At 49.6% G+C, this 14,713-nt stretch overlaps 1 protein-coding gene across 1 annotated transcript in view; it reads right to left on the bottom strand.

Annotated features, from left to right (window-relative positions):
• Positions 1 to 277: 277 nt before the first annotated feature.
• Positions 278 to 14,713, bottom strand: part of NUP188 (nucleoporin 188) — a 46,703-nt gene continuing 32,267 nt past the window's right edge. Inside the window, exons 23-44 of the mRNA XM_069476917.1 lie at positions 13,934 to 14,062; positions 13,467 to 13,606; positions 12,321 to 12,427; positions 11,026 to 11,232; positions 10,740 to 10,909; positions 9,990 to 10,059; positions 9,509 to 9,576; positions 8,881 to 9,076; positions 7,080 to 7,157; positions 6,664 to 6,749; positions 6,254 to 6,399; positions 5,773 to 5,954; positions 4,859 to 5,059; positions 4,584 to 4,676; positions 3,584 to 3,742; positions 3,096 to 3,233; positions 2,176 to 2,250; positions 1,844 to 2,089; positions 1,567 to 1,698; positions 1,270 to 1,343; positions 1,033 to 1,162; positions 278 to 888 (exon numbers count right to left, since the gene is read on the bottom strand). Of these exons, the coding sequence (XP_069333018.1) occupies positions 712 to 888; positions 1,033 to 1,162; positions 1,270 to 1,343; positions 1,567 to 1,698; positions 1,844 to 2,089; positions 2,176 to 2,250; positions 3,096 to 3,233; positions 3,584 to 3,742; positions 4,584 to 4,676; positions 4,859 to 5,059; positions 5,773 to 5,954; positions 6,254 to 6,399; positions 6,664 to 6,749; positions 7,080 to 7,157; positions 8,881 to 9,076; positions 9,509 to 9,576; positions 9,990 to 10,059; positions 10,740 to 10,909; positions 11,026 to 11,232; positions 12,321 to 12,427; positions 13,467 to 13,606; positions 13,934 to 14,062 (3,004 nt within the window). The 3' untranslated portion in view covers positions 278 to 711. The remainder of the gene's footprint in view (positions 889 to 1,032; positions 1,163 to 1,269; positions 1,344 to 1,566; positions 1,699 to 1,843; positions 2,090 to 2,175; positions 2,251 to 3,095; positions 3,234 to 3,583; positions 3,743 to 4,583; positions 4,677 to 4,858; positions 5,060 to 5,772; positions 5,955 to 6,253; positions 6,400 to 6,663; positions 6,750 to 7,079; positions 7,158 to 8,880; positions 9,077 to 9,508; positions 9,577 to 9,989; positions 10,060 to 10,739; positions 10,910 to 11,025; positions 11,233 to 12,320; positions 12,428 to 13,466; positions 13,607 to 13,933; positions 14,063 to 14,713) is intronic.

Below are 14,713 nucleotides of genomic sequence, written 5' to 3'. Positions count from 1 at the left end.
GAGCTTGAAGAAAGGCCACACCCACAGATGAGCTCAGCCAGCTGGGCAGGTGGACGAGGGTGGTCAGGGACAGGACAACAAAAGGAATATATGACAGTGTCCACCCCGCATGCCCCTCTGCCTGAGGACACTAGCAGAGGCGTGCCGGTGAGTCAACCACGATGAGTAGCCTGCCTTCCCAAGCCACTGCCTGGGGCCCTGGCCGAGGGAGACTCCTGTTCAAGGTTCTGAGAGTGGGCTTGTCATTCCCAGGCCTTGAAGTCACGTATGACACAGTTGTCTATAAACAGTATTTTAATATTTGTATAAATAGACCACAGTATTACCAAAAAACTGCAAGTACAGATCATGGAAAACAGATTTTCAAGCCCGTGCGTAGAGCCTCTCCTGGACTGACACACTAGCTCCCGCCTCTCCCCTGGGCCGGCCAAGTGCTGTGGGGAATGCTCGAAGGACAGGAATTCACCTCTTTGGGGCATTTTTGAATGTGAGGGCCTGAGCACAAGGGGCGCTTGGCTCCCTGCCCCTGCTGTTGACCTCTTAATCTATTACAAAAATAATGTCAGCAGATGGGTGGTTGGAGTCGTGGCCACTTTGGGGAGAGGGTGACAGGATCTGCCCTCTGTCGCAGACTGGCCTCAGCAGCCACGGCACCCCCACTGTCCAGGGCCACGGTGCTGGAGAGTGGTGGGTGGGCAGCATGCCACTGCTCTATCTTTGCACGTGACGGACAAAGGCCTGCACCAGCTGGATCAGAGGCTCCTGGCTCTCGGGGCTGGCTTTGGAGAGAGAGCTGGACTTGGCCTGTGGTGAGGGGAGGACGCCAGCAGCAGGGGAGCTGGGGGCTCCCCGGCGGAAGTAGCGCGAGAGGCTGGAAAGCAGTGTGCTCTACAAGAAAAAAAGCAGCTCTATGAGGCCTAGCACCTCTGGGTCACCATCCCCACCCCTCAGGAGCTGGCCAGGCAGGACCCCATGGGGCTCTGGCCCTGCTGGTCCAGACCCCTCCAATCAGAGCCCTCTATCCATCCATACCAACTCTGAGCTGAGCTCCTGCTTCATCCTCTGCTTGTCCCGGGGGTGCACAGCCGGGTCCCTAAGGTACCGCATTGCCTGGGAGATGAGCAGGTAGAAGCAGTTTTCCATGGTAAACATCAGGAGAGACCTGGAGGGAAGGGCAGGCTTTTGGCACTGTTGAAGGGCATTCAACCAAGAGAACAGTGGGCCCGTGACTGCCCCAGCCCCTTGTCAGATCCCAGGAGGAGGTCTCACTTCAATGTCCTGGTCCCTTCTGCCTGCGTGCTGAGCCCCACGGCCTGGGTGAGAGGCTCCTTTTTCTTGTCCAGCTGGAAGAAGAGAAACAAGCAGCAAAAAAAAAAAAAAAGCCAACAGTAACAGCTCCCACTTGCTGAAACTTTCCTGCTTATCAGTGACCTCATTTAATCCTCACAATGATGCTCACAGGCAGGTTCTATCCCCAGCAAGGTCAGATGACAGGCCCGGTAGGCTAGGAGGCGGCAGACTGGAGGAAGAATGGGGGGAGGGCAAGTCTGACAGTTCCCAACTTACCTCTCCAAGCATGTTGAGGGCCACATTGACTGTGGCCAGAAGGGTTCCAAAGGAGGGGGCTACTTCAGAATCAAAGGTGGGGGTAGTAAAGCTCAGGGCAAACAGGAAGTTGTATTCAGCAAGATCCAGCGACTACAAGGCAAGACAAGGGTGATCTAGGACCCAGCTAGGACGCCAGGTGGCTCTCAGTACACAGCAGCGGGGAGGCAGAGCACAAAACAACACAGCCTTAACTGCTCCAGGAAGCTGGCAGAGCCGCACAGGTGGCAACTGGTACCTGATCCAGCAGGATCTGGCAGACATCTGGGGTGAAGTGGCGCAGGGCTGCCAGGGTCCTGCTAAGGATCTTGAGAAGGCCGTACTGGACTGTGTGCAAGGCCCGCTGCTCTGAGGCCTCTGTGTCAGCAGTGGGCTGCTTGGAAGAGGAGCAGCAGGCGGAGGCAGCAGGTGTAGCCATAGCAGCGGTGGGCGGTCGCTGGACTCGGGGGGTGACAGCTGAGGGGAGGCCATCTCCATTTTTGTTCTGGGGAGTCAGAAAATGAAGCTGGAGCCCAGGGAAACCAGGGTGAGGCATTCTAGGCACTCAGGGGTATTCGGGGCCTCAGTTACCTGTAAGTAGTGCTGCAGCATCTTGCGGCTGTGCAGCAGGGACGTGCAGGCCTGGCACAAGTAACCCAGGTTGACCTGGGACAGACATGGGAGGGAGAGGAAGATTCTCGTGGGCAGCAGCCCCAGTCATCTGACTAGACAGACCCAACAAGTCTCTATGTGATAGCAATGTGCTTCCCTCACTCCCTGACACTCTTCTCCTATCTCCTAATGCTCACTTGGCCACACTCCAGCCACTAAATATGTAGCACTGCAAACTTGGGGTCAGCAGGACTCAGGCCTGTACTGTTTACCTAGGACCTAGCTAAATGCCTGGCACGTTACAAGGTCCAAAGTAAGTAAAGAAGATGAGGATATGACTGATTCCCATTTTACAGGAAAAGAATACAGACCTAGAAATAGAGGTGAGGCTGGGTGCAATACCTCATGCCTGTAATCCCAGCATTTTGGGAGGCCAAGGCAGGAGGATCACTTGAGCCCAAGAGTTTAAGACCAGTATGGGCAACATAGTGAGACCCTGTCTCTACAAAAACAAAAGGAAAAGAAAAACAGAGGTGAAGTGACTTGGCCAAGGTCACAAAATCAGCAAATGACAAAAGCCTTTCTGGCTCCAGAGCCTGTGTTCTTTCCCTGCCCCCCTCTCCAGCTGGTTCCCAGCTCCAGGTCTGTCCTTAAGGGATCTGAATAAGGTCTATCTGATAGAGCCCAGGTTCTTAATCTACATGGCTGCCCTTCATGGTGGAGGGAAAACTTTAGCCAGAGTAAGCAAAATGAAACCAAGCCCTGTGCTCCCCAAGCAAAAAGCCCATGTTCAGGAATAGCCTGCAATAAACTGGAGGTGCCCCAAAGAGTGCCCACAGCCTCCCTGTCCCCAAGCATTTCCCCAGACTCCTCCAAGACACAATGTCTGAAGCCCCCACCTGAACATCACGCATGAGCTGAGGCAGGTGGAAGTGCCATTCCTTCATGAAGTTAGACAGCTGCAGAATAAAGCCCACGGTGTGGTCCGCCTCCTCCAGGCAGGCCAGACTCTGCACTGTCCTTACCGCATTGAGGCACTGAGAAGAGAGGGGACAGCAGGGAAGGATGGGGATGGCTCCGGGACCTCAGACACAACCATGCCTGCCCTCCTGTGGAGAGGATTGGTCCTGGGCCCACAAACACCGAGGTGGCAACACAACAGGTGGCAGCACAACCAAGTTTCTGTCGAGCTGACCTGAGACCATTCCTGTCACTCAGCAGACTTTGGCTGGTCAGTGAGCCAACAGTCCTCAGCACATCGCAGAAATGAGGGCATCAACATGCCTCCACTGCCAAGGCCCAAGCTCCATACCCACTTGCCCCCTGAATGGCCCAGATGCCTTTTTACCCTGAGGCCCCGTCTCTTGTGATGCTGGCAGGCCCTCACCTGTAAGGTCCGCTCCTGGTGGACACCCACAAAGTCCAGGGCCTCGGTCAGGAAGTTGTACCGCAGAGTTTTGAGCAGCTGCTCCATCAAGGACATGGACAGGCGGTAGACACCTGGCCAAGAGGGGGCATCCACGGACTTCCGAGAGGCACTAGATGTCTAAAGAAAAACAGTAGACAAGCTCAGGACACAATGCCACAGGAACCCAGCTGACAGGGAGGGCAGGGCCTCCTTACAGTGCAGCCGCTAAGGCAACTGGCTGCTGGGAGGATAAACGTACCAGGGTGGGCACAGCCACTGCCTGGCAACCAGCAAGGCCAGCAAAGGGGCCATGGCCAGCCGACGCAAGGAAAGAGCACTAGGCAGAGATTCAAAATCCTGGGTTCCAGACTCAGGTCTGGGACTAACCAGCTGTGTGAATTTGGACATATCACTGCCCTGCTCTGGCCCTCATGTGCTTCCCCTAAAACGCCTCTGGGCTAGATGCCCAACTACTGAACAATTCTCACAAGAGTGAGAGGTTCAAGTGAAGACTACTCTTTTGGGATTAAGAGACATCTGTTAAACTGTAAGTAACCAAGGTACACAGAGGGCAGGGTGCTGAGGCCGCATCAAGCCCTCATACCACCCACTTCCATTTTCCTGGTCCTATGGGACAGGGGTGGAGTCACAGTGACACACTGCCTTTCAGAGGGCGAGACGAGAGAACAGCTGTGCTGGCTGCAGGCTCAACCTCGGGGATGCATTCTTTGGGCTTCCTTATGCTTGTAACAGGAAGAATCCATCCCATCTCCCAAAGGTGGTGCACAGAGATAGGTGGTACCTTTTAGTAGCAAGTTTGTTAGAGATCAGCCTGGGCGTGAGGAAGATTCCTAACCATCAGTGCATTAAGCAAGCCATGAAGAGGAGAGCAACTTCCAGGGCCAGGTGGGAAGGGTACTTTTCACCTGGAACTGCAGGTTGGCCATGCTGGGCCTCCCGGCAAACTCCTGGCACTCACCTGCACTGTGCCATTGGTGCTGAGCTGGTACACGCTCAGGAGGGGCAAACAAATGCTCTGAGTGATGCCAGCTCCAGCCACTGCTGTGGCTCCCTGGGAGGGAAGGACATAGAATGAGACAGACCTGCTCCTGCCCCACCACAACCAGAGCCTAAGCCTGCAGCCCTCTGCCCAGGGGCAGATAGGGCTCTTGAGCTAGACCACAGCTTCTGGAATGTCAGAACCCACACAGCACAAGCAAGGAGGTCCCCTCCTGCCCTCGGCTGGCCTCCTACCTGCTGGGTACGAGCCAGGGTGAGGAGCAGGTGCAATGAAGCCTCCGTGAAGTGCAGGTTCTGCTTCATGCGAAGACTCACCTCCAGGGTGGTGAGGAGGGTGGGCAGAATGGGGAGCCTGCGGGTCACCTGCAACCACGAGTCACCATCCTCATCTACTTCACACAGCTCCTTGGCCAGGTGCAAGCCCAGGACACACACCTGCTGGAGCCCAGGAGCAAAGATGAGTAGAAGAAGAGGGAGGAAGCAGTCCAGGGGAAGGAAGAGGAGGATGATAGCCAGCCGTGGGCCTGGACGCTCAAGACCTGTCTGGTCACACTCTTCCAATGTAAGCTTGACTATCAGAACTCAAGCTATCTCCCTATCCTGCCCCTCTTGGGTCCAGCTCTCAGTGAACAGCAACTCCCCCTACTCTAATGCGTAACTCTCCTAAACCTATGGGCTCTACATCTGCTTCCTCCCTGCGCCTTCACCTACACTGTCACCAAGCCTTGTCAGGGCCACCTCCTGTCCCCAGTCTGGATGCTCCACCCAACTCCACCACTAGGGGCTGGAGAGACCTCACCGCCTCTTGCTGCACTAATGCAGCTGCCTCCTAAATGGTCTTTCTCCAGCGCCTCTCACTGCCTGCCTCTACCAATCCATGTCATCTTCGAAAAGGCACTTTCACTCCGACTCATGGATCAGGGTGGAACCCAGGCTGTAAGTTCTCCCTGCACTTCTCCCCTGCATTGCCTGTCACAATGGGACTCCTCTGCTTCTCTGCACAGTGTCTAATCTATTAACTCTTCCTCCCAGGCTGTGAACTCTAGAAGTGCAGCAACTATCTGTCTTGCTCACTAGTCACCCCAGGGTCAAACACAGAGCTGGCAGGCAGTGGGAAGGACAGACGGCTTGCTAGGGCACTCCCTCACCCCATCACGCTGGTCCTTGTGCCGGGGCCGAGAGCAGTCATCGGTCTCCATGCTATCCTTGTCCTCCGTGGCACTGCCTGATACCAGACTGTGGCGAGTTTGGTCAAACAGTGCAATCACCTCTTCTTGGAGGGCCTCACAGACATTCAGCACCAGCTGGGAGTACTGGGGTATGTCACTTACTGCAGAGCAGACAGAGAGGGGACACCGTCATGCTCACCAGGCCAACTCTCACTGATTCCTTCCCAGGCAGGGGGCTGGGAATGTGGTAGAGTGCTAAGAGGGAAAGTGTCTGTCTGGTGGGAAGGGAGGAAAGACAGGTCAGGAAGAAAAAGTGTTCTTGGGGTAAAATTCCAAAACTGAAAGCTCAAAAGTCACGAGAGAACTGTGCGGCCCTAAACTGGAGGAAGGCCCACCCAGGATGGCTGCCAGCAGGGGCGGGCAGACTGCTGCTGCTACTCCCACTGCCCCTGCCCCTCACCTTTCATCTCTTTCATCTGTAACACTGTGATGAACGCTGAGAACACCTTGGCTTTGGTCTTCTCCATGAGTTGCTGGTCTGCCTGCAGCACTCCCTCCAGGATCTCCGTCAAGGGTCCGAGGATTTCATCCACAGAACCTAACTCTCTAGAAAGAACATAGCGGTGGAGGGGGGATAACACACCTCACAGAAGGCCATACTCTACCCACATTCCACATTCAGGATGCCCCCCAGGCAGTCTGCCTCACCCCTTCTGCCATGTCACGCCCACTCCCTATGAGGGAAAGCCAGGGCAGTTCAGACCCACTTTCTCCCCTTCGTGAAGGCGAAAGGCCAGTAAGCAGAGTGAGCAGGCACTGCCAGCCACAGAGGCTCTGGCCTCAGCCCGCCTCTCCTGGCACAGCGCTCACCTCTTCCACTGCCGGAGGAGGATGAGCAGCAGAGTGCACATCATGGAGCCGAGGCGGAGGCAGTTCACTGAGGCCGGAACTAGGAGCTGAGGGGAGACAGCACACCAGTGAGAAGCCTGACTTCCTATGAGCAGACACAGTGAGAGGATTCACACTTTATCCACAGGGCACGTCCTGGACACATGCCTTTCTTCCCTGGCAGCAAGTTCACAGGGGTGGACCAGAGTGGGAGAAGCCAGTGCTGGCATAGCAGCGGCAGATCCCTGCTGACGCACTGCCGCCTCCGGGGCCCCCCAGGCCCATGTGAGCCCTCTGACCTGACCCCCGTGCGGCCGGCTGCAGATACACGAGCTCTGCTATTTGACTTTGGCGACTCTCTCCCTGGGAGGAATGGGAAACCTTCCAGACACACTTACTAACGCTTTGGTCCCATCAAGTACATCAAGAAAGAGCTGTCGACGCACTGCAGAGTCGGTCAGGTGCATTATATCTGCCTGCAAAGGAATAGAAAAAGATTTCAGCTGGGAAAATTTCCCAGACTTTAGAGCCAAGAAATGTGGGGTCCTCCATCAGGCAATTAGCCATTGATAAGTCACTGCAGCCCTGATTTAAAATGGGGCCTAAGGGCCTTGCTGGTTCTGTTGACTCTTAGCTACGCTCAGAGTCAAGTCCAGGTTCACTGCCTCTTCATGACTGCACCCTTCCTCTGCTTAGAACCCTTCAAAGGCTTCCCAGTGCCCGGGAAATGCAAACCAAACGCTTCAACCTGCAGGCCCCACAAGATCTGGTCCAACTGATTCTGGTATCACGCCCACTGTGCCCACTCCAGTCCAGCCCTACTCGCCTCCTGCCTCCTTCTTGGACACACCAAGCTCCTTTCCATTTCTGCACCTTGGTACCTGCGAGCCCCTCTGCCCAGACCGCTCCTCCACAGGCGTTCCACCTGGAAGGCTTCTTCACACACTCAGGTCTCAGCTGGGACATCACCTTCTCAGCGTGGGCCTCCCTGACTACTTCTGTCACATGTTCACTACCATAGCACCTTATTTCCTTCACTGTCATCACTATCTGAAACCACATTTTTTATTGGCAAATTTGTTTACAATTTACCTCCCTCATAGATCACCCTCTGCGAGACTGAAGATCTTATCTGCCTTACTGCCGTATCCTGAGGCCTGGCACATGGCAAGCATTCCACTACTGGCCATTAACTGAACGAACGAATGAATGAATGATCAACATCCTGGACTTAGCCAGACAGGTCTCCTAGTGGGAAAGAGGATGGTGGGGTTTTCAGAGCTACAACTCAAGAACTGCATCCTAAACTGGGGCCTAAAAGGCAAGTGACGCAGAGGTTGTACCCTGGGGAATCAACCACTCCCAAAGATGGCTGAGCCTTTCAGTGTGTCTGGGGTCTTAGGGGTCCATAGCCACTGTGCCAAGGCAAGAGTGTTTATACACCCACTCTTTCTAGGCTCAAAGTTCCAAGCATGTTGGCAGTCTGGAACTAGGGAACAAATTTCACAGAAGATGTAAGAGACGCTTGGAACAAGGAGACATCCATCAAGCTGAAGCTGTTAATGAAGTCAAGATATTTTGTCTGCATACCCTAGGGAAAAAGAGTTCACCACCAACACCTTACGATACAGCATGATGGCATCAAACCACAAAAATGCCACAAACAATGCAAACTCTCTCTTTCAAAACCTACTCTGAGTAGCATACAATGCAAAGACAATGGCCTCTGTTTTTTCTAAGGCCAGGAAATGTGATTTCTAGAACCAATGAAAATAAACTGCTCTTTAGACGGGGTGCTGCTACAGCTGTCAGAGCTACCTGCTGACAAGCCTACAAATATTTACCTAGTATCTACAGGGCACACAGCACAAGAAGGCAATTATACACTTGCACAAGAGGTAGATGCAGGAAGGGAACACCTTAGACTTAGTCAAGGCACAAAGGGAGCTACACAAGGCTTTAAGAATGTCTGAAAGGATTTCAAATCACTTCTTTACACTCTTCTTAAGAGTCCCTTGGACCCAACACCCTCAAATACTCCACATTTGCCCCAATCTCTCAGCACACAATCTGTTAATTTTAGTTCTCAGGGATAAATCCATCCTGATTCGTTTTTCATCCCAAGGACCTGTATCTGCTAGGCATCTCAAAGGGTCATTGTTGACATCAAAGGGCACACTTGACCCAGGAAGTTCTTACGTGACTGGTGGCGATGATGAGAAGCATCCTCCAGGCGGAGACCAGCATCTGATACTCTAACAAGGAGGTACAGCTGCTGCCCTCTGTTTCAGCTGTGTGAACTGCCAAGGACTTGACATACCCTGACCAGTAGGCAAAGCGTTTCTCGCTGGAAAATTTCTTGAGTGTATCTTTTAATGACTTGTCTAACGAACCCCTAATGGTATCAAGAAAAAACAAAACCCACAGTTAGGTTTTAAAAGCAGATGGGAATGTGATGGGCACAGACCCTTGCTGAGGCAGAGAAAACAACCTCACATGGGCATAAAGGCAGACGGCTCCAGGATCACCTCCAAAGTGTGGGGCTCATACTTCTTGCTCAACATAATGGGTTAGGCTGAGGCCTTTCCAGGATTCCTCCTCCATAAAATCCCGGTCACATGGAGTTTGCTTCATAATAACTTTCTGATAATCATAAACGCCATCAATGGATTGGCCAGGGACACAGCTCATTGGCCCTCCATAAATGGTTCCAAACCAGCTCTGTCCTCTGCCTTGGCTCATACCGCCATGCACCCAGTGGTAGGCCACCACAATCTCCCTCTCCTCCCAACCTTCAATTAAAATCTCAAAAGGGGAAAGGACTCACTTAACTACATAGTATATCTCCAAGCAAATTATCTTCATGATTAGGGCACAGGTTTCCAGGATACTGGGCTGTGAAGAGGGAACAGAACAGACTCTGATCACGTGGAGGAACATCTCCCCCAGTGCCCCCAGAAGTGAACAGAGGAGGACCCAATACTTGGAGAACAAGCAAGTACACTCCCTCTCAATTGTGAATGGCCACCTGACTTGTAAAAGCAGAAGTGTCAGGTACACAACATCTGCAAGTGAGTGGACAAGACCACAGAACCATTAACAAGAAGAGGCAGGGCAAGCCACTGTCCTTCGCAAAGCAAGATACCAAAGGGAGAGGAAGCAGGCACTTCTCTAAGACAGAAGTTTCCAGTGAAGAGAACATTCTGTTGTTTAGTTAGGGGAGGTATTACTTTCTACACCCCCATCTCACAGCCCAGCCTTTTCTGCCAGGGACTGCAGCTGCTGTCCTGCCCTCCGCCACAGCTTACCTCAGATGTTTCTGAGGGAGGAGAAAGGGTTCCAAACAGCGGACTAGTTAAATTCTCCCAAAACTTGGGTCTAGAAAGGAAACACATGTTGGAAATCACACTTTTCTCTCCCACAGTCCTTTTCTCCTCTCTCCAGCTCCCCCTTTGGTGGTGGTCACTTCTCCCTATTTTACCAGTCCTAATCCTAACATCTGTCTCATAAGTCAGTTGCTCCTACATAAATATAGAGTAGATAAAATTACATTTTTCTCTTAAGAAACACAATTGTGCAGTACAGAGTTGATCAATAAAAACTCTTAATGATTCCTTCCATTGTACATTTCCAAAAGCTTCAAAAAGAGAGGGAAATAAGACAGCTGACTTCCAAATTCTGACTTTTTAATGCTCATTCCTTTGTGCCAACGGGATCCAAGAGAATACAATATTTGTTCCATTTGGTCCAATGGCTTAAACAAGCCATTCTCATCTGAATCTACTGTTTCTCAAGAATATTGGGTTTTGATAGAGTTAGCAGAAGGCAGGAACACAAAAGTAGTTGAACCTTAAAGATGCTTAATGCTTAAAGATCCTTAATTGCTACTGACAGCAGTACAAAGAGTAAGTGTAAAACTCCCATCTACTGAAGCAGGCACTAAGCATGTTTTATGCTCACTCCCAGGGAACTGTCACAAAAAACCTCTGAGACAACAACTACTTTTACTCCTATTATACAGACAAGGACAATGAGACTACTGGCAGAGTCAGACTCACTTGGTTCGGAGGACCAACATGGCACTGTCCCGACGGTCTTGCCACAAGGCATGCAGAAAGGCAATGGCTGCACGATGCAGCAGAGGTGGACACCAGTATCGATCTTGTTGTTGGAAATCAATCAGCTCCAGCACTGCATGGAGGCAGCTCCATACCCCAAGGCTGAATTCCTGTTAGAGGGTACGGGTGAGTTCAGTCTCACAGCCACTACTAGCAGCCACACCTGCAGAGCCCAGCACCACATCTTAGGAAGCCACCTCCCAGCTCATCCCAAGTACAGGCTCACCTTGGAGCCATCACTCCCATCCTTCACCTCCAGATTCAGAAACAGTTCAATAAGGCCTGGCTGGGTCTCTACTGCAACCGTGAGGAATTCCAGAATCATGACTTTGATGCGCATGTCCTCAATCTTGCTCTGCAGTCGGGTCAGGAAGGCATCACGTATGGCTGCTGCATCGTTGCCCAGGCAAGCATACACTGACATTGGGGCCACCTGACGAAGACCAGGACACACAGGCTTAGAGCTCTGCTTCCCGAAAAACCTCAGTGGGCTCCTGCAGAAGGGCTCTGGAGAACTCCCAAAAAATTGGCAGAAAGGGAAGCACCTAGACATAAAGTTCTAGGACAAATGGGACATCATGCCAAGCAATAGCATGAGATGCCCAAAAATTCACAGGAGAAATCAACATAAAAAGACACTCAACCTCTCTCACAGTTAAATAAATATAAAGTGGAAAATTACATAACATTTTTTTTTGCCTATTAGATTGGCAAAGGTTAAAAAACTAATGAAGGCATCGTGGCAAGGATACAAGACTTGGTATTAGAGGAGTATAAACTATTACAATCTTTTCTGGAGGGCAATCTGGAAATATCTATTAAAAATTAAAATGTTCATTTATGCCTACTAATTTTTAGGAACTATAAACAAACATTTATAAGGTTCTAGGGACAATAATGTTCACTGCAGCACTGTTTGTAACAGTGAGATACAAAATAGCCCAAATAAATTAGATGTCCAATCCAGGGTATGATATACAGCACTAAAGAGAATGAAGTGGGTCCACATGTGCGCATGTGGAACGACTGCACAATACGGTGCTACATGAAAAGAGCCAGTCATAAAACAGTACGTGTAGTGGAATTCTACTTTTATAAAGCACAAAAATGTACGTTCTTTTTTTTTTTTTAAACAGATTCATCTGACTAAAGCACCAAACACTTTTACTTAACACATAAACAGAGATAAAAAGAAATCTGGAGCAATGCATATCAACCTGCCCACAGGGATTCTTGAAACAAGGGGATCACAGGGTACCTTAACTTTCTACGTTATATCTATTTGTAACATTTAAAGAAATATTTCACAATGAGCATGTATATTTTTTGTAATCAGGGAAAAAAACCACCCTAATATAAACACATATTTTGTGTGTGTGTGTGTATGTGTGTGTGTATGGCTATTACACTTTAAAAGTCAGAGAAGTCCTAGTTAGCTGCTTCTTTTGGGAGATGGCAAGAGTGGTCTCAAGTAGAAAGAGTCAGTTTCCTGAGGCTCTAGTTGGTTGAGAGGGATCCTACCGTGGCCAGACGTTTCAGCAGCTGAATGGCAAGACGTGGCAAAGCAGGGTCATGTTTGTGGTAGATGTACTTGGCTAGAACAGCAATGAGGTTGTTCCCATGAGCACCTGAAGAAGCACAGGAAACAGTTTAGATATCAAGTGTGCCTCCTTCAAGTTCTTAGAGAAGCTGCAGTTCTAAAAGGCTCATGTCGTATATGTGAGGGAATTTGCCCTCAAGTTCTTGGAGGGCCAGAGCGAACCCAGGTGGTGGCATCCTTCTCTTTTATTCAGGAGCAAAGGAATACCCAGGATTTAGGGGTAAACAGTTGAATCCAATTCATTAATAGCAAAGATATATTTCAAAGAAAATACATACTTTTATCAAATAGGTTAGAAAAAGGCATTGCACTGATATGCAAAAAATCATAAAAATCCCAAAATTATACAGCTCAACAGGGTCTTAGACATATCCAAACACTTACTTAAAAATAAGGAAACTGGGTCCTAAAGAGATTAAACAATTAGTTTAAGGTCACAGAGTAACAGCCAATATTTAATGGGTACCAAAACCATCTCTACATATTTTACATAGTAATTTATCTAATCTTCATTGTAATCTTTCTTATAAGGTAGACACTACAGGTTGTGTATCCCTACTCCAAAAATCCAAAATCTGAAATGCTCCAAAATCTGAAACTGCAGCTTAAAGGAAATGCTCACTGGAGCTTTCTGGATTTTAGGTTTTAGGACTAGAGATGCTGAGCCAGTAAGAATAATTCAAATATTCCAAAATCTAAAAAAATCTGAATCTTTTTTCTGGGCCCCAAGCATTTCAGATAAGGGATATTCAACCTGTACTATTATCACCATTTTACAAATGAGAAACCCAAGGGAGAATTGTTTAATAATGTGCCCAAGGTCACAGTGGTTGAGGCCAAAATTTGAACCAAGGCAGGCTGATTTTGAACCTGTGTTCTTAACTATTATTCTATCATCAACAGGAGGCAGAAATAAAGTATGACACAGTCCTCTTGTTTCCAAAACCAGGGAAGGGGCTGGTAATCATTCCCAAATTTCTTCAAGAAGTTAATCAGAAAATAGTTTGACACTGCCTAAAACATGTTTCATAGACGAAAATGTTGCTGATTGGAAGAGAAATACATACCATGTTGTGTGAGAGCCTGTTCCAGGGGGGACACCACATTAGAAGGAGGTTTCAGCCGAATAACATTGTTGGTGACGGAGAATGCCAGTTTCACTGTCTTGATCAGCAGCTGGCCCTGCCCCTGGCCCTCTGCCCCATCACTACGGTGCCAAATGGAAACCAAAGTTGACTCAGACAATATGACTTCATTTGTAACATATGTGCTCTCATGAATTAGATTCCAACAATAATCCCAGAGTTCAACAGCTTCTGTTAGAGGCCCCAGTCCAAACTAGGAGAGAGGAGGAGTAATCAACTCCCTTTGCTATGTGCCAGTCTATTTAGTAGCCACTAGGTTAGATAACAGCTACGTCCTAAGAAGAACAAGGTTGTCTTAAAAACCTACTGCAAGTTAACCTCAACTAGATTTCTTAGAACATACAGGCACAATAAAGACAAACGGAGGGAAGGAGGAGGAGGAGCCCTACCTTCGGGGCTGAGCAGCCATCACCATGTCAATGGTGTCCACACCAATGCCCATGATATTAATAACTGTCTGTCCTGCTTCTGTGTAGGCCAGACTGCAGATGCAGAGAGACTGCAGGCTAGGAGTGTGGCTGGAAGACAGAGATGTTCTGAGTTACTGGGGAGCTGCCAAGTTCGTCACTGGAAGGAAAAGGCACTGTGTAGCTGCCTACGGTGGCAAACTTAATAAACTGGCCACTGGTGATACAGATCAGCTCTCTGCAAGATGAATGCACTCTGATCATTTTCCTGAAATAGACTTGATCCTGAAGACCACACTAAGAAGGAATTTAAATGTTCACCAATTAACAGATACTGGCTGGGCGCGGTGGCTCACGCCTATAATCCTAGCACACTGGGAGGCTGAGGTGGGAGGATCATTTGAGCTCAGGAGTTCGAGACCACCCTGAACAAGAACAAGACCCTGTCTCTACTAAAAATAGAAAGAAATTAGCTGGACAACTAAAAATATATAGAAAAAATTAGCTGGGCATTGTGGCACATGCCTGTAGTCCCAGCTACTCCAGAGGCTAAGGCAAGGAGCCCAGGAGTTTGAGGTTGCTGTGAGCTAGGCTGATGCCACAGCACTCTAGCCTGGGCAATAGAGCAAGACTTTGTCTCCAAAAAAAAAAAAAAAATTAACAGATAGTTAATGTAATGAATTATGATTAATCCATACAATGGATTCCATAGAACCATTAAAACAAGACAGATCTGTATGCAATGGCACAGAAAGAAAGTTA

The sequence above is a fragment of the Eulemur rufifrons genome, chromosome 7 (assembly GCF_041146395.1).
Source record: "Eulemur rufifrons isolate Redbay chromosome 7, OSU_ERuf_1, whole genome shotgun sequence".
Taxonomy (NCBI): Eukaryota; Metazoa; Chordata; class Mammalia; order Primates; family Lemuridae; genus Eulemur; species Eulemur rufifrons.
Note: the sequence above shows the minus strand (reverse complement) of the source record. Positions and strands in the feature narration are given on the sequence as shown.